General features: G+C 33.0%; 4 protein-coding genes across 4 annotated transcripts; 2 read left to right on the forward strand and 2 right to left on the reverse strand.

Moving 5' to 3' along the window:
• Positions 1-1,777: 1,777 nt before the first annotated feature.
• LOTGIDRAFT_94468 (hypothetical protein) lies at positions 1,778-2,653 on the forward strand (the record flags this gene model as incomplete). The annotated part of the gene is made up of 1 exon (XM_009060062.1): positions 1,778-2,653. A coding segment is annotated over one exon (876 nt), but the record flags the coding sequence as incomplete, so codon positions are not given.
• Positions 2,654-4,084: 1,431 nt separating this feature from the next.
• LOTGIDRAFT_122544 (hypothetical protein) lies at positions 4,085-8,832 on the reverse strand (the record flags this gene model as incomplete). Its single annotated transcript, XM_009060063.1, has 10 exons — positions 4,085-4,268; positions 4,874-5,033; positions 5,309-5,553; positions 5,824-5,912; positions 6,273-6,356; positions 6,450-6,521; positions 7,142-7,299; positions 7,758-7,879; positions 8,272-8,463; positions 8,612-8,832. 10 exons carry the CDS (start codon positions 8,830-8,832, stop codon positions 4,085-4,087), a joined length of 1,527 nt encoding a protein of 508 aa, XP_009058311.1.
• A 4,117-nt stretch (positions 8,833-12,949) lies between these two features.
• On the reverse strand, positions 12,950-16,293 carry LOTGIDRAFT_233527 (hypothetical protein). The gene is made up of 5 exons (XM_009060064.1): positions 16,205-16,293; positions 15,261-15,450; positions 14,732-14,874; positions 14,148-14,286; positions 12,950-13,577 (listed from the first exon to the last, which is right to left on the reverse strand). Exons 1-5 carry the CDS (start codon positions 16,239-16,241, stop codon positions 13,385-13,387), a joined length of 702 nt encoding a protein of 233 aa, XP_009058312.1. The 5' UTR covers positions 16,242-16,293; the 3' UTR covers positions 12,950-13,384.
• Positions 16,294-16,637: 344 nt separating this feature from the next.
• Positions 16,638-19,660, forward strand: LOTGIDRAFT_233528 (hypothetical protein; the record flags this gene model as incomplete). Its single annotated transcript, XM_009060065.1, has 3 exons — positions 16,638-16,679; positions 18,972-19,139; positions 19,432-19,660. 3 exons carry the CDS (start codon positions 16,638-16,640, stop codon positions 19,534-19,536), a joined length of 315 nt encoding a protein of 104 aa, XP_009058313.1. The 3' UTR covers positions 19,537-19,660.
• Positions 19,661-21,333: the final 1,673 nt, after the last annotated feature.

Here is a 21,333-nt window from a genome sequence, read left to right on the forward strand (position 1 = left end):
CCCTATCATTCATTTGCCAAGTTCGTCTGCATTAGTACTTCACTACACTACACACTTTATACCTTCTGAAAGGTTGTAACATATATCTTTAATAAGGATATTAATTCCTTACCTATGGAGAAATACAAACGTTTTATCCGATTGCAAAATACAGAGATTCTGTAGAAGCTTTGGAAATAACAGTTTCAAATACGCCCTCATATCAACTATCACCAAGATAATACGACTTATTGACGCATTCATGCTGAAAAGTCGTCAATTTGATTTCAAACTGACAAAAATGAAAACCTAGTTTTGTCCTTGAAGAAAAATACAGATCAGATTATAAACTTGGCCAAAATGAGTCTTTGTTCATCAGTGGACTTACAAGGTGTCAAAACTATACGACAGAATCCCTCTATAATCCAAAATCCATACAACTAAGTAATAATCCACGCTAAGAAGAGTTTTTCAATAATTACTTAATTTACTTGATATATTGTCTAATTTTTATTTCGAATCGAAGAGGTAGTATTCCTTTAAGATTGTTTATTAAATTACGTTTCAGTTTAATTGAACCTTTTTTTCGATATTATTTTCTCCTGATTATTACAATTTTTTGACTCTTTCGATCTTTCTATGTGATAACGTATCTTTGGATACGAAATGCTGACATATATTTCCTAGCTTTTAGATTACTAACTGAAAGTTATTTATTTAGCTTTTTTATTATTTAGCATTTGTGAACGACAGTATGGTAATCTATGGTAAAAATCTGATTAGATGTATATATATGGCTGGTTGTGAAATGAGATAAACCTAATACATCAGAAGTGCTAAATTTGATTGAAATTGCATATCAGTTGCAACATGTCTGCAGCGTATATCATGTGAAATTTTGTATGTATATATTTATTGTTATTTTTGTTCTTCATTTTTCAGGCGTCTGTGACAGAAGGAATTAATATTAAATGACACAATTTTCAAATACCAGATGTGCAGTAATGGATTAATTTTGATTTTGATTAATGTGTCTACCTTGTGCGCAATTAAAATTGTCATTGGTGAAAAAATGTGTTTTGCAATACTACACAAATTGCACATAAAATCGGGACATTAGGACATGAATGGAGTTCAGCTGCTCTACTTAACGTTTTCACACGTGTCTGACTAAACCCATCACACAAACTATTTGATTAGGCTATGACTGTGTGATTTGAAACTTAAATCATTGACTTCAACCAGCAGGAAACCTACATTCTGATCCATTAAAAACTGATAGGTTAAAAAATAAAGATTTGATGGAGATATAAATAGACTTCCATTATTAGATAATAAAAGGTTAGAGAGGCGCGTTGGAGTCATAAGAACTTGTGGAACTTTTCTTCTATTTAATATTTGTGTTGAAAGCTATCGAATCATTAAAGAATTCTCTATCGTACTGAATTATCATAGAATTAACGGAAACTGAATTAAGCTTAATGTGCCTTTTGTAAAAATAAAACTGATAAATGGTGTTTTCCCTGTAAGAGAATATAGTATTAAAATCAAAGTTGTGATGTGACAAAACATGTAGGAGTTGTGAAAGAAAAAGGATGAAACTTTTGGAAGACAATTAAATGAATGCCAGATCTCAAACCATATGGAAAATATCAGTTTATCGAATGCTTTATTGCTTCAAGAATTGGGATTAGATGGTGCCAGTTTTTCGGATAATTACAGCTTTAGTGATTTCCTCGATGTGGCTTTGGAATACCAACAACATGACCATTGGTTTAATGCTAAAGAAGAAGTTGCCTTAGTATTAAGCTTCTCCTTGGTGATGTTAATAGGTGTAGTTGCTAACCTCGGTCTGTGGTGGATTATTTGCCGACGTGGTTTTGCTCAGTCTAGTCGCAACTGGTACATTTTGAATTTAGCCATATCAGACGTTCTTACTATAGTTTTGTGTAAACCGTTTGTTGTTGTTCGGATAATTTCCAAAAATTGGACGTTTGGTGTGGCATGGTGTAAAATAGTGCCATTATTACAAAGTACATATGTGTTCGTTTCAACTTTAAGCATTCTCGCGCTTGCAGTAGATCGCTACAAGTCCATAATGTATACAGCGGGAAAATCAAACAATCGAATACGAACGTGTCTTATCATATCTGGAATATGGATGGTATCTGTTGCCTTATCATTCCCGTTATTATTGGCTCATGAAGTTAAAATATTACAAGGATTGAAAAATTTTGACCTGTATACCATTTGTACAGAACATTGGGGATATCAAATCTTACTAACGGTTTACACTGTTATGGTGTTGTTAATTCAATATTTATCACCAGCTGTCGCTATAGTAACATTACATATTTTGATATGTAAATCCTTAAAATACCGTTTGGACTTACATGAGACATGTCAGCAAGATGTGAGTCGAATAAGGAATAAGTTATTACGACATCGAAAAAATGTTATGTTATTAACAAGTATGGCCATATCTTTTTCTGCTACATGGTTACCATTGACGTTGTTAAACATCCTAGCGGATACAAACCATATAATCTTTCAGCAGACCAATTTTCCATTAATTCATGCTGTGTGTTTGTTAATTTCCTTCTCGTCAGTGTGTATCAATCCGGTGATTTATGGATGGTTTAATTCCAACTTTCGAAAAGACATTAGAAATATATGTGACGTAACTTCTTTAAGGACGTGTTCTCTGTATGCTTTTTTCTGTCGTCAAAATTTGCCACGAGTGGACAATAGTTCATTTATGTATTCTGCGGCACCTCGTGAAAATACAAGATTCTCACCGCCTAGGACATCGCATGATGTGACGGTTGTGTAGAATTTGAGAAATTACGCTTTTTTTACTATCACATGTACCTATTTTCAGATACATGCCAAATATATTCCCGACTATGGTTATTTTGTAATATTTGGATGATTGAGTGGACTGCTAATAATTTAACTATATTACTATTCCTTTGATATTTTCACTGTGGTAGATTCAGAAAAAAATTATGCAGCTGACGAATGTATTGTTTAAAAGTATTAACTCCTGAACCAATACAGTGAAGTAATATCTAATAAAGCTGTTATATAAATATCTGTAAAAGACTGATATATTTACACTTAAGATTATGAAAAAAAATGAAATGCACTACTTTACTGCTACTTTAGGGCTCGTGAAGAACACAACGCCATGCAATGTGCAACGAGGCAAATTTCGAGTGGCATTGTTCATTCCTTTCTGATTTCAACAGTCGATGGATGTTTAGAGCGAATAAAACTCGAGAGGAACAATAGAAATTAGAACTGGAGATATAAGTTTTGATTGTAACTGCGAAATTGAATAAAATTCAGGCATTGCGAATGTGTGTATAATGAAGATTGTTCTACATGATAGTGAATAAAGACCAATAAACGTGTCAGTCAATATAAAATCGGACGTAAATGGCATATTAAAAAATAATGCACAACCATGAATATTCACGCGGAAAGTAAAATGAACATACATCTAGAGTTTGGTTTGCGGTCCGGAGGGGAAGGGGGAATTGTTCATAATGAACCTATTGTTTGATTCCAATGACCAATACATCAATATCAATTATAAAAGATTCTCAGCCCGAGGGGATCAACTCTTAATTTCGATCATTCAATATTGATACGAATAGATTTAACTCAATGGATACGTCAAGTTATTCCCTGTGTGTCGAATGCTCAATCTAACACAGACGGACCTAAAAGCTTCAATTTCCTGTTGATAAACAGATGAAATATTCACTTATCGTTACAGTTCTAGGGAATTTCTCTGTGTGAATAATTGGTTTCATAGGCAGTTTATCTTAAATCGTCTAAGGATGCAGTTAGTGCAACCAATTTATAATGCCGTTTCGTTATAGCTTAGGTATCACAAAGGGCATTATTAGTCCCTCATGTCGAGAATGGCGATTAATAAACATTAAAACACTCACTTTGCTCACATTTTTTTAATTAGATAACAATCATGAACACACAAACAGATAAAACAAATTCAAATAAAAAACAACAGAGAAAAAAATAATAATATTTTTCCAAGAGTTAAAGAAAGAACTGTCACTGAGAACTAAATGCATTGTTAATATATATCTTTCTGAGTCATGTCTGGAGTCCAGAATGCTAGGATTCCTGAAGCAAGCAAAAGAAGTGCTGGAGTAATTATCATTGCGGAACAGTTCTGGTCAATTAACATTCCAAACGAAACATTGGCTAATATTGCGGCCAGACGTATTGCCGCACAAAATATACCAAATGCTGTCGACCTGAAACAGTAAAATATAAAATAAGGTTTATAAATGTATCAATAAAAAAGTTTTCGGAACTTAAACAAGAACGGTTTGTGGTTCTTTAAATTTATCACATTTAACTTCATTAAACAAGAACGCTTTCCAAACATGCACAAATGAAACATGTATGGTTTACGGTTCTCTAAACTTGCAAACATGAAACACAAACTGTTTACATGAAACACGAACTAAAGTTATACATCATTAAACATGAACGCTTTCCAAACGTGCACAAATGAAACATGAATAGTCTACGGTCCTACGTGCATCAAACAGGGATTTGGAGACGTGCACATATGGAATGTCTTCCAAACTTGTCCAAAAGATACATTTTCAAAAAGTGCTTGTTAAATCCGCTAGTATAGAAGCAGAGGATATCAGCAACGGAAGTTGGTATTCTACAGAAATCAGTAGTTTGAGGTAAAAGTAATTTTAAGTATTGTTTTATTGAAATTACATGACTGTGGATGATCATTAATTTGATATGTGTTCTGATTACCAGCAACAAGTAATAGGAGCAATTTATCCCATTTCGCATTCAATGCTGAATTCAAAATAGATTGGATTGTATTGAAGCTTACCTTACATGTGTTGGGTATTGTTCAACAGCTACTATGTCAAATATACTGAACACAATTGAAGCAAAGAGTGCAAAAACTGAACTTAAAATGATTGCATGAACCCTGGTGGTTATAAAGTAAAAGAAAAACAACGAGAATGCTCCACATAGTAGTCCGCCAACTGAAATAAAACAGAGTAATTTTGTATTATTTAGTCGACATTTATGGTGTACTACACATTTTCTAGCATGTTCACCCTATAGATTGCATTTGTTTTCGTTGTTTTTTTTTTCAAAGTAACAAACGTAATCCTGATTATATGGTTTAGAGAACATTGACAACCAAACGTAGCTTTCAATATTATGAGATTGGGAGCCAATTCAATTTCAAACCAACAGTTCTTTTATAAAGGAAAAATGTTTTTCCCAGCAGATATAAAACCTGCAAAATACTCACCAAGGAATGGTTTACGACCTATTCTGTCTACATAGAACACAATTAGGAGCGGACCGACAACAGAAGCAGACATTGATATTAATGAATCAATGTAAACTTGATTATCCAGTTCATTACAACTTTCGATCTCAGTGCTCACAACGGGGGTAGTATTTTGATTAGAGGAAAGGCCACAAAAAGAAGATCCATTCATATCACCCATTCTACGAAATAGTTCTGGAAACCACATGAATAAACCATAATACCTATAAGTCAATAATATATAAAAATGTCAATAAGAGATTTCCGTCACTCTCTGGATTGCACAAACTTGATATAATTCAGTGTGGGAATCTTAAAACATGTACATGGAAGAAAAAAATGCAGCGGAAGATACTATTTCGCTCGATCTGGATTTTTGGCTGTAATTGATTCTTATTTAGACTTATAGACACGCACAAACTTTCATTCTAGGGTTAATATCTACACTTACAAAGCTTAGATATCTTGTGTTTTGAATAAAATAAATTCATTACCCATAAGAAAAAAATCCAATAACACCTATAGTAATGAAGCTTAAACATCGATACTTCTTTGAAAATAATTCTGAAACTTGATTGAATATCTAAAATGAAATAATATGAATAAATGAAATACTTTTGACGAAATGAAATTCGTTTTTGGAGAGGACTATCATTTTACAATATTTCCAAAAATATATTTATAATGATTAACAGTCATTTCAGCATCAGAGAGTGAGGTCTAGTGCATATCTTTTTTTGGATAGTAAAACACATTCGTGGGCAACTGAAAGCAACTGAGCTATAGGTGCATTTGATCGACCTAAACGGATGACTGAAATATCTTACTTGTTAATGTTCAACGTTCTTGCAAGAAAAAAAGGCAGTGGAAGTGTTAGGAGTTGACCCGAACCAAGGTAGTATTTTAACGGAGTTTGAAAATTTCAGATTTTAAATGCACTTACTGAACAATTCTTAAATTTTCCTTCTTCTTTATTTTGTTTTACTAAACTTGTATTTTCATCACCAGCAAGAATTATTTTTTTGATCTAAATAATAAACAATAAGAATACTGCGTATACCGTGTCAGGGAAAAATACTATTTGAAAAAACGTTTCAAAGGTATTAAATTCTTTATGTACCTCTATCTCTTCGTTATTGTTCCATCTATATACTTTTCTTACCACAGCAATTGCTTCTTCATTCCGTTCCTCCTGAAAGGATATATAATAACAGTTTTATAACTTGTTTCAGCAGGAATTGCCTTTTTTATGTCTCAGGGATAGGTCTAGAAAATAATTATTGTTTCAGTTAATTTTATTGAAGACGTATTGTACGTTTTGCAGTCGGTTAGATAGTTGGAATGACGTGGGTGCAATATATGTCGGAAAGTCTAGTCGACCCAGCTGTAAATTGGTACGCAGGAAGGATCTATGTCAAGAGGTACGCAGTATCTAGGAAAGATCAATGTCAAGAGGTTTGGTACAGGACCAGCTCGTACAAGTTTTATCCTGGTAAAAAATGGTTGTTTCTTTCTCTATTTCTTTGTTTTCTTCTCATTTTACAGATACCGCATGTGCCCTATCAATATCATAATAACCAAACACCATAAGGAATATAAGGTAAACGCCCATTTTCATATTACAAATGGTGCTAATGCAATTAATCATTTTGACATTTTTTAGATAGCTTGTTTTTCTCAGTAGAAATAACAACAAAGGAAATCAAAAAACATAACCTCTGTGTACTGAACAAAAATGTGCTGGCAAAAATTTGTTCATCATGAAATTCCCTACCTTGGTTTTGAAATGTGGCTTACTGTAGCTGATCCTACCTGAAGTAGATATTTCGGCGACTCTGGCATTGCTATTAATATTAATACTGATACAAAACTGGGTATGACACAAACAGCAATAAACATTCTCCAGCCTGTATAATCTAATATAGATGTCGAAATGCCAACTTTATTAGGAATTATAGCCCAAGCTAATCCTGAAAGTACATTTATGGTACTAAAGTGTTCATTCTTAAACTGGTTAATGAAAATATATGTCTCAAATGTGTCACATACTATAATTATAATTAACATAACTTTTACTGTTAATACATCTTACAGTACTATGGCGACAATAACGTCAAACACATTCTAGGTGAATTCCTAGATGCGATTGATCCATTGGTAAAGAATATTTTTCAAAAACAAAATAGCACAGAATTGGCAGGCCTATAAAGAGTGCAAACAGTTCTTCTTTATAGCAATACATTCTGTACAGAATCTGAAATCTTGGTATTGAAAACAATACTGTGCGGAGTTATAGAATTGAAGACATTTCTACGTTAGCAATACATTCTTAACAGAATCCAGTATAAAACAAGAAGGCAAAAATGTATGACAGTCCAACATTACAGACAATTCTTGTTAGAATATCATTTGGTGATGAAAAGCCTACCAGCCTGGAATACATTTCCAAACATCCATGCTATTGTCAAACTACACCCCATAGTTCCGCGAAGACTTTTATGTTGAAATTCAATGAAAAAAGTAAATATCACAGGTATGCTGCCACCAATGCTGCGAAAAAGAGAAAACAAATTGAACTTTATGTGGAAGTAAATGAAACAAAGCTAAAGTTTTTGCGTCCGATCACTGTGCTCTTACTTTGGCTTTATGTAAAGAGTGTAAAGAGAGATATTTGACCATGCCATGTCCTTTCTTTTTGTAACTCGAAAAATCTTTACTTAACACAGCATTTAGCTCGCAAGGAGTCGGGTCCCTGCAAGGATACACTTTATTGCTGACACTGATCTAAATTTTGCAATCATGAGTAAATGAAAGAAAATACAATGTACGGGTTTCATAAAGTTCTAACGTGTCTACAAATGTTATAGTTTAGTCTATATCCGCGTTTGGCTATTTGTTATCTCGATTGACTTCGCACATTGGAGTATCCTGACAATACTTACCCAAGGCCACTGAAAAATCTAAGAATGGTAAATACGTAAGGATTATTTACAAAACTGGAAATCAATGCAGCTACCCAATTTAATGTTAAGGACGTTAACATTATAGATTTTCGACCAGAAACATCTGCTAATGGACCCCAGACAATACCGCCTAACGTCATACCTACAGAGAAAAACAAGAGATTTTCAGTCCTTTCGTCTGCAAAAAGATATAAAAGTAAATCGGAAGGTGATAAATGATGATGCAAAAGGCGATCTTGTCAGTAAGGGAGAAGAAGCTTAATAATCCCTTAACTTTGAATTAAGTGAGATAAATTGTAAAATAGAAATTTTCCAGAACTTGCCTATAAAAACAGAAGCATTAATCCATCCTTTAAAAACTGATGTGAGTTGTAAATCGCATGTCGCTGAAGGCAATATCATAGATAATGACATAATTTCTATGGAATCTGCAGCCGCTGCCAAGCTGCACACAAACAAATGAGCAAAGAAAAATTTACCATATTCTGAAAAAGTTATAATTAAGTTGCTTGATATAATATGTGACAATTTAGTTAACATGGTGTTGAATGATAACAATATACTGCTTTGTTACTTTATTTCCTATGCATATATGGATATGTGCAAAAGCAACTCCAAGACAAGTTTAGAGCCCTGATTGGGTATATACTCTTGCACAATGAATACAGATATGATTGATATTATGAATAGGTGCCACTCAAATTGTCAAAGACGCCTCAAGGTACTTCCCTGTCAGGAACACAAAACCGTGTATAACGTAATATTTACTTACTAAATTTGCCGATGATATCTTCATAATGATAAACTCCCTCTTCCTCTTGAGCTGTCCCTGGTGAACCTGCTCAATATATAAATAAATTGATCTATTTAATGGATTACAAATAATGCATCATGACCAATTGTAAAACACAAGTGAAATAATTTTCAATTCGGAAATAAAAACTTTGATTATGAGCCCAAAGTTTATTTAACGGTTTATTGCCAATAAATATCATTTCGGAGGATTGCATAACTCTTAAATCATTAATTTTATCACTCAATACCTTATGGACGTACGTTGAAACCTTCAAGTCGGCTTTAGGTGGAAAATGATTCAGAAACATTTTGATAGGAGTGTGGAAATTTCTAATAAAAAGATTTATAACGCTATTGGACGACGAGGGATATAAACCACAATCAATACAATATTCAGCGACACTATTCATGTGTCAACAAAAATAACAAATAACAATTAATTTTTTTCTAAGTTATTACCTGATGATTCATCTTTCAATGGTTCATATTTATCAACCATCTTCAACACCAGTATGTTATCGCATTGATATCTTTATTCGTGCGATTAATTCAATAACACACCAAAGTTATCTGAAATAAAATTAATCAAAAGGTCTGCCAGAGAACTTTACAAATTACATCACGCTTACCTGAAGATACAAATGTGTATATAGAAACACATATTATACTTTTTCATCGTTTGGAAATTGGCGACCAGGTAGGACATGGTTGTTAATTCCAGAACCCTAATGAATAGAGGTTACCATCTTTAAATCTTCACCTAAATCGTTTTACTTTGGTGTGTTCTTGAAGCAGTTGGTATTATATTGATTTATTGAAAATTAAAGGGGCGGTGAGAATTTTATGCCGGAAATGCATCTTGTCATAAAGCAGTGTTTAATTTAAGCTCATTAACATTGCCAGAAAATTGCACCACTGTTGTCTTCAGCATTGGATATCACATCCTTCACTTTAACTCTCCTTCTTAAGAGTTTAAGTCCGTCCTAATTTTGTCACGGTTGTCACAGCGGGACATCTTAGTGTACATTCTTCCACAGTAGTCGCAGTTATCATTACGTTAGGTAAATGTTTGATGTTTACATACATAAAACAATACAGACCTAAAACTACTTTTCTTGCACAACGAATTTAAGCCAAACCTAGCCACAAGAATCAAATCTGCCACACAGGCGGCACAAGTCAACCTGTCAAACAACACACTCACAAAATCTGCCTTACCTTTTGACAGTGTAATAGTACTGCTATTCGAAAACCGATGAATAAGGGGGAATAATTCAAATTACAGTTGTGTATATACCAAAATATTAAAGCATCTTTGACTACACACCTCTCCAAACCCCAAATTCGAAATTTTGATATTGTGTGGTCTTATGTCTAACTCATTGATGTTTTTGGTATATGCCGATTTGTTCATGCTGATCGAAATTTTCATTATCATATTTATTATTTTTCACATTATTTACTTTAATTATATATGCCGTGTTCAATATACATTAAATAGTTTGTATTATACCATCTATTGTGTACTATATTATCTATTCTATATGCAATTTCTGAGAAATTTATTCGAGTCTTTATTTTAGTTTTCATCATGTTCTATTAGTACGTTGTATTTTTATAATAAATATATCACTTTCCCTATGAATTATTACAATGTATTATAGTTTACAAGAAATACCACCTTTTGTTTCCTTTTTGTAATTTTGTACCTTTCTCAAACGTAACTTTGGTTGTATGATGTGTGTATTTGATGCAATAAACTTATCTTACTAGTTAAAATTAGTTAAGTTAGTTAAAATGTGAAAACTTTCAATTATTGACTTCTCAGATTCTTGGGATGTAATAAAAGTCGTAACTAAAGACATTTCGTTTTTGGTTCAATGTGAAGTTTTGACTTTTTGAATACGTAGTTTATCCTGGTTCAATGTTGATGCCGATTAACAGATCGTTAACAGAACCGCATTTGGATATCATTTTTCGTATATAAACCGAAATATCAACTCCAAAATAGTACCCTTATTCTTAAAAATGCCTTTGGGTTAATGACAATGCCAATGACAAAGAAGTGATTTTCAGTCAAGGTTTCCATGGATAGCAACTTAGCTGTCAAACATCCACTTTATCTCTTGGCCCCTTTAACCAACTCAAGGTCAAAATTATTTCGCAACGAATGACCAAAACCTCTATTCTGTACCGGCACATGGTAAGTATTGCCTTAAAGCTGATGATATTGTAGTTTACAAGGTAAAACCGAAATATATTAAAAAAAATACCTACAGTAGAAGAAATAGTAATTCCATTCAGAAAGTTCCTCTATTTCTTTGTAAATCATATAAATGGATGCAAGTAAAAACTCTACCACTTGTTGTAGTATTATGTGAACTATTTAATAGTTGATCAACAACAGCTGTTGTCGAGATCGTGTTAAAATCCAATACTATATAATTCATGGATTCCGAGCCATTCTATATAGTCAATAACCAACCAAACGTTCATTTAGGAAATAATATCATATTTCACTTCAATCAATCAAATTCATATTACAAATGCTGTGGTAAGAATCTGAGATGTCCTTTGTGCAAGTCTTGGGATCATTGATAAATGCTATAATAGATCAAACGCAATGACTTAAATGTTCTAGACAAGATAGTTGAAGGTGTTGTTTATTTGTGATGCCCGTCACGGAATGTTATAATTGAAAGGTATTTCTTTACAATGTATATTTCACGTCTATTTATCATGTACAGTGTTTACACAAATATCCTATATTTTCACAGTTTGTATTTAGATAGCATAAGCCCAATTTTGGAGATTCATAACAAGTTTGGTCTTTTGGTTACCTTCAATAACTTCCACCATGTCCTTAAATCATTGAAAGAGTCGCATTCCTTTGATTATTATAAACATACTTAACGATTTTAATATTGCCATGCAATAGTCTACAAAAAGTTCAATGTTAAAATCGTTGTAGAAAGTTTATATGGTTCGGTATTGATGAAGCGTGTACTAAAATTTAATATAACTATTTCGGTATGATTAAATGTAGTTTATTCTGTAACACTGAATAATTAATGTTGATAACGCGAGATAGAGATATATTTTATATTGATCTTCATCCAACAATGTTAGTCATAGAAAAGTAGAAACATGCAGAAAATATTTTACTGGAACTTTGATTTCCTCTTTTGCAAGACTCGCCTCCATCTTTTGCAGAAATGCATCAATAGCCGCGTTAACACCGATAATTGACTCGCTTGAAGTTAACCATACTGGGCCCGTATAACTTTTTGCTTTTTTCTAAACCTGACAATTGTTACGGTTTCAATTTTAATTAGCCATCTAACTAATAGCTGATTGATGTATCAATGGAACGGAGTGGTGGAATTGCTCAGTCGGTAGCAAGTTGGTCGACTAGTAGGTAAGAAACATTTTGATGATATGCCGGTTGCCTCAGAGAGGTCTGTGTCGGCTATCATCCAACCCGTATCACCTATCGAAGGTACAACATTGAAAGTGATTTGGACAAGTAATTGTTTAACGTATCATTAAGTGTTATGCGCCCTCCGTTCAACTAAATATCGCTGTCCACTGTAGAATATCACTGACGAGACTAGACAAGATTCAACCATTGTCTAATTGGATGTAAATCAGGTAATCTTCATAACTTTGATCATCGAAATGAGCTTGTCAATTCATCATTGCGAATGAATGGAAGTTATCAGTCACAGAGCTTCATCAGGGCTTTAACTTCAGGGTACTCAGTAAAAAATGGCTCGGGCCCAAAAGTCAATTGGTCCAGAAAATGTGCTGCTGTCTCTCTACCAAGTTTCAATTTAATAATTTATTGACGTAACTAAAAGCAGGAGAATTAACTTTTTTATTATCAATAACACGTACAAACAAAAAAGATTAGATACAAAAATATGATGAAATAATTACTATAGCAACGCATATACATGGTCTTTCTTGAAATATTCCAAATGATTAAAAACCAACTGAAGTCATTGCAAATCCCTCAGGTCAAAATATAATTTGGTTGTACATGGAATGTTAGATTTTTACTTTCATTTCAGGTTTATTATTTAACATCGAAAAAATATTTTCATTTATGAAGTGATTTACGTGATTTTGGAATGGTAGTGTGAGGTCTTCCATGTTAATCAATTTATTATTAATCCTTGTTTTATATAAGAATTTAGAGGCCCAAATCTAAGTGTTCTTATTTTTACGAAGAAGAGTGTGTGAATAAAAAAAAGGCAAAAAATGAAATGAAATATTTCATGGGAGATAACCGCAATTAAAAATATCTGTGAAGCAAACTGAAAACAGAAACAAGTAATAATGACGTGGTGTACATTAACCCTTTCACTCCGTTACATGCCTTAGGTTTGAGTTTACTCATCAGTTCTTCATAAATAGTATAGTCTGCATTGCTGCAATCTTTAAAATCCTCATCTATTTTCCTGCATTCCAGCTCAATATCTCTTCGCCTACAATTAAGAATTATAAACATTTCGATTTTATTCAAAATCAAGATGCATCTCACACAATTTGGGAGGTTAAACTCCAATCATTAAAGTCAATTTTTACAAATAATCTGATATAAAAGATGCACTCTTAAGTTATTCTTGAGAAATGAATTGCTACGTAGCAAAAAATATTGTTTCAGATGGACCTTTTAACTACATAGTACCGACTGACGACATATCGGACAATTTGATTCATCACTGAATTATGTACACATGAGCAAATCGACAAATGAGAATTCACAGTAGTTGCCACATGGACCATCAGTTGATCAGTCGTCGACCAAAGCAGATGGGCTGATTTTATGAAATTTTTTGCATTGACTATCGACCAAAGAGGACATTTGACCGTATTGTACGAAGAATGTAAGGGTACATTGGTATGAGATGTGTCTTTTTGCCAATTTCAGTTTAAATACAGTTTAATTCTTTAAGTCTGTTGAAACATGCCATGCTATAACTTGAGTTATGTCCCTTCCTGTTTGGACACGTGTCAAGTGTCACGTAAGAGACACGAGATAGATTCGTACTCACCCACAGTGATATTTAGTCCAGACTGAGAATTCATTACTTCTATCAGGCTCTGCTCCGTCAGTCAATGATTGTCTTGCTTTTTTATTGAAAATACAGTCCGTGATTGAATCACCAAAACAATTGTAGATAGATTGAAGAGCTGTAAAAATTCAATGTGTACAAAAACATGAAAGGGTAATTTCCGACGCTTCTTTTCCAGTTTTGACTAATGAAAAAGGACATTAAATAGTGTGACATGAGGTGGAATTTTGTCACGATTGGTCATAAGCCTGTTCATTTGTGTTTTAAAGTCCTGAACTGATCTTTCACGTTCACAGCCTATAGCAAACGGTATCTTCTTCCATGTTATCGTTATAATTGTTCTATATCAGCCAAACACTCCACATCGGAGACATTACAAACCTAAACTTCAACTTTTAAACCCATCCCATCTCTCAACATTTTTTCTTAGAGTTGCATAAGAGGGCTTTGTTGCAGAGCATTCCATTTAGGATGGTTTCGTTTTTTTTTCTTGACATCTGTAATTAATCCTAAGCTAAGTTCCATATGACACAGAAGAAATCTATTAAAATAAAAGTATTTACCATCTTTATTGTTGCAGGCATACTCTATAGCACTAGAATACTGCTCGGCCGTTGGAATCAGCGTTTTAAAATCGTTATCTGCACATTTGCGGTAAGAATTAACCAAACAGCTTGAAACTGGTTTCAATACAGTTAAATCCTCGCTGAAATTTTAACAAAATACACAGCCATGTTATATTTACGCTCGTTTATTAACAAACTCGGGAATGTCTGTGGTAGTTTCTGTGATGCATTTTGTATATTTACCTCACGTTTCCTGGACATAAATAAACCAAGGACTAACCATCTAAACTGCCAAACGAAATCCAAAACATTATGGCGAACAATTGGTGGCAGCTAATTCATGTTTCACATGAGACCGAAACATCAATGTTTTTGAATTTAATTGGGATACTCCTTGTCAAAGTGAAATAAGTCAACTAAATCTATAAAAAATATGAAACTTGCAAACATGGCAACTTTGTTGTAGTTCATTTTATGATAAAATTTTCTCAAATTATATTTCGTGAAATGATGAAACTGTACTTACGCACAAATCAGTGTTAAATTGGCGTTGACACTAAGTGCACCTTCAACACCATCGTAATTTGTTATATATTGCAGTTTTTTAAGTTTGTAAGTAGCATCTGAATTTGAATAACAATCTTTGTTTTCATCTGTATAGTGTCCACAAGTTGTACTTTTATCAATCACAACTTCACCAAAACATTGTGTAATACCTTGAAAAAAAGAAAGACTATAGTTTAAGTTCCAAATAGACATCTCTTCTTATTACCAAAGGGAAGATAAAATCGTCGTTATGTTATCTTTACAAATAGATCAATCAAATTAAAATAAGATTACAACTTTCTGTTTTTTCAGTTAGTTATCTGATATATTTGTCTTCGTTGTAATCAAAGCGTGCCATATAGGTATAGTTGTTCAAAAACCCTGTAGAGTTTATCAAATTGTTCTACTCTGTGTTTCGCTATCTCACAATTCGATCAAGGAAGATGTTTTGCAAGCGAATGAACATTTTATGGATCCAAACACGAATTGCTTTATCGTACCTTGTATTTTACCACCTTTCAAAAAGCAAATAATTAAAAAAAAAAGCCGTATTTTATAGCAGACTGCAAAAACTAAGAACCAGATATGGAAACTATTGTTACTACAAAGAAATTAGTCAGGAATTGTCTACCAATAGATGAAAAAGGCGCCTCATAATATGCTATTTGTATTGATGCCAATAGCTGAAACCAGCATCTCTTAAAATGTCATTTGTATTGATGTTGATAGCTGAAATCGGCAATCAAGATGTTATTTATATTGAAACCAATAGCTAAAATCGACACCTCTAAAAATGTGATTTGTATTTTCCACTTAGATGTTACAGTTAACTTAACATACAAAATTTATGTTTGTTTTTTTTTCAAATAAAAATTCATTTTAATTATCTGCGCGGAGCAAAATCTAATTAAAAAAATTGTTTACCTGCTAAAGCCACAGCCAATATAATACAACTATTCATATTTGATTTTTATCGTAGTATGCTAAATATGATGGGTTCCGTTTTTAACTTTGAATCTCACAACCAATGGCTTGCCGATTTCCTTATATACCCCGCATATTGCTTTATTTAGATCATTACTATAGCAAACAGGGTCAAAATAGAACCTCTCTATGGTAATGTGACTTAAACAAATAGCTCGTCATTACATTAAATTTTGCTTTGCTTTCTTAAACATATAAATCTCAACGAAATTTCATGTTCACATGGAAACCACAACACTGAATGAATAGGCTCAACCTCAAGTTTTTCGTCGGAGACAGCCAGTTAATTTTTTTAAACTTCATTGGATTAGTAGACTAATATTGAATGAAAATTGCTGGGATCTGGAATCCATGAAAAGAATTTCCTGCAATAATGACTAACTTTTATACTATTTCGAAATTGACTTTTTTTAAGGTAACAATCAAAATGCTATACGCTTCATACTAATCACTTCTCATTTCATCAAGATTCAAATTACTAATCGTTGATTTTGTCTCCTATCTACATATTTGAATAGATAAATCATTCATATCTTACAAGGATAAAACTACTGAGACTATCGTCTAATTCATACCTGCTAGTGATTGGCCAAACCTGTAAGTATTGATCCTTGGTTTGGATTACGCCCTTCATCCACTGTGGCATCTATTTTATTGTTACATCAGATAGAATATAACCGGGAGGGAAGTTTAGATACTCGTAACACCCCAAGCAAGTATAGACGTAAAGCTCAAATTCTCATAGTACTTACAAATGAATGTTTTGTAGACTAGCAAAGTCTCTGACCTTTTTATACTAATAAATGTGCACTGAAAACATGGTGCTTTTTTACAGTTTTGAATTAAACAATATCTTGAGTAATTTTATTTACAGTTTTGGCTTCAAATTGTAGGAAGGAGTCTTTAGAGAAAAGTTTAGCTCTTTCCTATACTTAAGTCTGGATTTATAATATTGTACAAACGAACCAACCAAAAAATATGTTTATTAGAGAAGGCGTTTTTCTTGAAGATACATTTTGAACTTTCCTTTGGTAGCTATATTACTAGCATTACACTGTATAGCCTAAGATTTGGTATTCCAATATTTAACGTTTTAAAACAAAGAAAACAACTTTGATTTTTACATTGTGAAAAAAAAACCTTGTGATTACGTTTTGCTCAAACCTGTTGAATCCTGAACAAGGTGAAGTTATTGATAATGAGTTCGAATCATTTATGTTAAAATGTTAATGTAAAACGTGTGTACAATGTAATCCTACACCATTGGGGTTGAAGTGGATGAATTCTTCGGTAACCTTTTAGGGCCAATCCCCAAAGAAAACAAAATAACGCGTATCTTCACGACCGGTTATATTTATTTGCATAATATGATATTCTCAGAAGGCCAAATTCAATTCACTCTTATACAGTAAAACTTAACTATATACATAGAAACGTCTTTATTCTGCTAACACTGCCCAGCCCAACCCAGCCCGGTGATTTGTTATGTTAGCAAAACACTGTTTTGTTTGGTTTCTATGAAATCGTGTGCAATCTGAAAATGAACTGTTCAATATGCAGAACTTAAGCAGAATTGCAATCCATGTTTTGTTTCCCAAAGACTCACGACTAACACTCTACTTGCAAATATTGCGAATTTTCAATAACTTGTTATTTATCATTGAGCTTCGAGCTTGAGCACAGAATTTGGTTTTTTACGACCGTATACTAATGTGGACGTATATAGTCGTCGCCTCTGTCTACCTTTCTCCATGTTCGATTTTGAGGTATGATTCTACAAATGATAACGGAATCTCAACCCTTTGTGAAAGAGATAAAGGTAGCAGTTTTTGGCAGGATTTATGAAATTTGTTGTTTAGGTTTATATTCACTAGTTCTTAGACAAGTTAGATATTGGGTACGATTTGACAAAAAATTATGTCAGCCCTTTAAATACTCGAAATCTATTGTCTAGGTGGGCGTATCTTGCTTGGAAACTGCTCGTTATTTTAAATAAACAAATAAATCGCACAGGGAGATAATGCCAAGACAAGTAATTTTGAAGTCACCTGTATTGTTGTTAATATCGATTCACAGAGAACAGTGGTAACACACGAAGCGATGGATAGTCTTTCAGTGAAATGGTGACAATTTGCAATGGTCATTAGATCGAATCTTTGATTATTATACATCGCATACCACATGTTACCAAATGTCATCGAGACAAAATCCAAAATGTCAAAATGTCATCAAATTGGTCATATCGCTCCTCAATCTGGAAATGATAAAAACAGTTATGTAGTATAAATAATGCCGGCACTGATAGTCAGTATTAACACTTCAAGTATACATAACAGTAAAGGTACATGTGCTTCTTATTCAAAACTCGACTTGTTGTTAATGGTTTGGATTCTTTTAAAATTTTAATTTGTTACAATAAGAGTTGGAGACTTTGAAGGGTCACGATCGCAAAAGACATGCAGTTTTGCTACAGAAATATGCAATATATGAAAGTCTTAAAAATGACCAAATAACGGCATTTGTGTCATATTTTTTTCTATATAATTTATATTAAATAACTCGTTGGTGATACTATAACATTAACGTTTGTAATTGTCTGCATTGTGTTCTGCTAATGTTTAATTGTAAAGATTTGATTCGCGCAATAGTTGAATCAATATGAACATGCCATGGGAAAAAATGTCATTCTATTTTTTGTTTATTTCAGATGAAACAATTTATGCTCTTCGCCCTTGTTGTCCTGGCTGTAGTGGTATGTGTACGATCAGAAGAAGACAGTGATGTATATAAGAGATATCTATATCGTCCAGGTATGGGTGGAGTAGGTAGCCCCATAGGTGGAGTAGGTGGCGTTGGTGGTATCAATGGTGGCATGGTGAGTATGGTTTTATTCATTTTAACATTGCATGAACATTTAATAGTTTTTTATTCACTTTAATAATGACATGCTTTTTTTAATCGAATGGTTATTAAAATTATCATTTAGACCTCGTTTCCTTATAATAAAACGTGGATAATTAGCAAGACGCTTTCAATAGGCCTGTAGTGTGACGCCATCAAAACAACGGGGATAATATTATTGAATCCGTGAGTGTAACATCATCTCTTTCTGATCCGAATAAAGACGCAATAAGGGAATTATTCATTTTTTCTTTTTGTAATTTTAGTGCAAAACCCGCAATCAACGTTGTCAAGTATCGGGTAACAATGCCATGAGATGTTGTCGACAATTTATGTGTCAAAGAGTTAGAGGAATGTACATGTGCCAATAAGTTGGTAAGCGAATTGGTATTCCGTTCTTATCTATGGTGGCAAATTTCTGCCCCGTGAATCTACGGATGGAACCTGTTGGAAATTCATAAACCCATTCAATAGCATTAAATGTTCTTTAGATATATATGACGTCATTTCTACATAATTTGCCCAAGACAATGAACATAATAAGTTACATCAACTTAGTAGTACCCTCAACCATTTTCATTTACCCCCTCTGTTTCGAGTTGAACGTTATTATCCTTAGGTGGTAATAGCCATCGTAGAGTAGAAAATAGATGCGAATTATGTCCTCATCGTGTCCGGACCAGTGTATTAACTTCTTCTATTTTCAACTACATCGATATTCCTGCACCTTATTCGCGGCTTTATACAAGTTTCAACTGCAATGTTTAACCCAAATTGTTGATAACGAATTATCTCCGCTGATATTAAAGACGCTTGCAATTATCAAGATTATATGATTAGAAAAATGAGGAAAACAGATAAATGACCAGGAAATATTTTTGAAAAAATGTTTATTTATCTAAAAACAAGGAAATGTAGGGCAGTATATAGACTGTCATGTTAAATCGAAGTTTTTTATCCCGAGGCGGAAATAAACGTGTTGCGCATGCCCACGTATAGTTTCCAACTGTCTAATAGAGAGCGACCCTGATTATATTGGCTCCTCCCTCGAGGTCATACTTCTTCTGAATGTAACGGAATGAATATCTTGGCACTCATGTAAAAAGCATTAACTGCATCAACGAATCATTCCGTCGTTGACGATTTACCTCAGTATAAAAGTAGCGTTGAGCTAACTCATAAAACTAATAATGAATATCTGAACTTTGTAGGCACACACTCTCAATACACTAGAATACCATGGGGGCATAAACAAAACTGACAAGACTTATACATAACGTGATGAACACATCAAATCATGATAATAAGGAAAACATATAAATATCAATCATATTATATTTTGACCTGAGGGATTTACAATGACTTCAGTTGGTTTTTAATCATTTGAAATCTTTCAAGAAAGAAATGCGTTGCTATAGTAATTATTAACATGATAAACCAGCGTTTATTTCCCCATAACGATAACAAGATCCACATTCATTACTTAAATAATACCTTTTTTGATAACAGTGTAATACTATTATGTTAAATCTTCGATGGAAAATTACTTGACCTATGAAATCATTATTAAAGGTAGCATTTAACTCAAGACAAAGCTTGCGAAATAAACTGTATATAAAGATTAAATTAAAACACCTGTCAGTCAAAATACAAAATAAAAAGATATCATATCAGGCCTAAAAAGTTTTTGGAGATTTCAAAACCAACATGTATCTAATAGTGTTTGAAAAATCAATTTTCATTTTTCCTGGGTGAACCATGAAAGCAACAATGAAAGAAATACTTTGGTGGGTTTTTGATGCCCTTGAAAAAAGAAAATGTGATAGCAACTGATACGGCGACAGATACGGATATCCTTAAAGTGATTGAGCAATATTTGCGTGTACTTTAATAAGACAAATATTGTGAAATGCTTTAAAGGGGCAGTATGCAAAATTGCCATGATTTATGATAGTAAATTATACATGGAAATATTTCTAAAATATGCTACTTACTTCTAATTAATCGACTATAAAAGGTTTACGTAAACCTTTAAATTTTGATGATTTTGACGTTCTAAAAATTGACGGCAGGATACTTTTTTCAGATAAGGTATGGGATACTTATCGTTATGGTAATTTTCATGAAATTGAGCATCGATATTCCAACATTATATTATTTCACTGCAC

This window comes from Lottia gigantea (assembly GCF_000327385.1).
Source record: "Lottia gigantea unplaced genomic scaffold LOTGIsca_40, whole genome shotgun sequence".
NCBI lineage: Eukaryota > Metazoa > Mollusca > Gastropoda > Lottiidae > Lottia > Lottia gigantea.

Excerpts from the sequence above, each read along its gene's own strand:
- LOTGIDRAFT_233527 (XM_009060064.1), bottom strand. The coding sequence starts at position 16,241 with ATGAATAGTTGTATTATATTGGCTGTGGCTTTAGCAG. Across the intron at positions 14,875-15,260 it reads AATTTAACACTGATTTGTGC|CGAGGATTTAACTGTATTGA; the intron begins GTAAGTACAGTT and ends TTAAAATTTCAG. Across the intron at positions 13,578-14,147 it reads TGGACTAAATATCACTGTGG|GCGAAGAGATATTGAGCTGG; the intron begins GTGAGTACGAAT and ends TCTTAATTGTAG.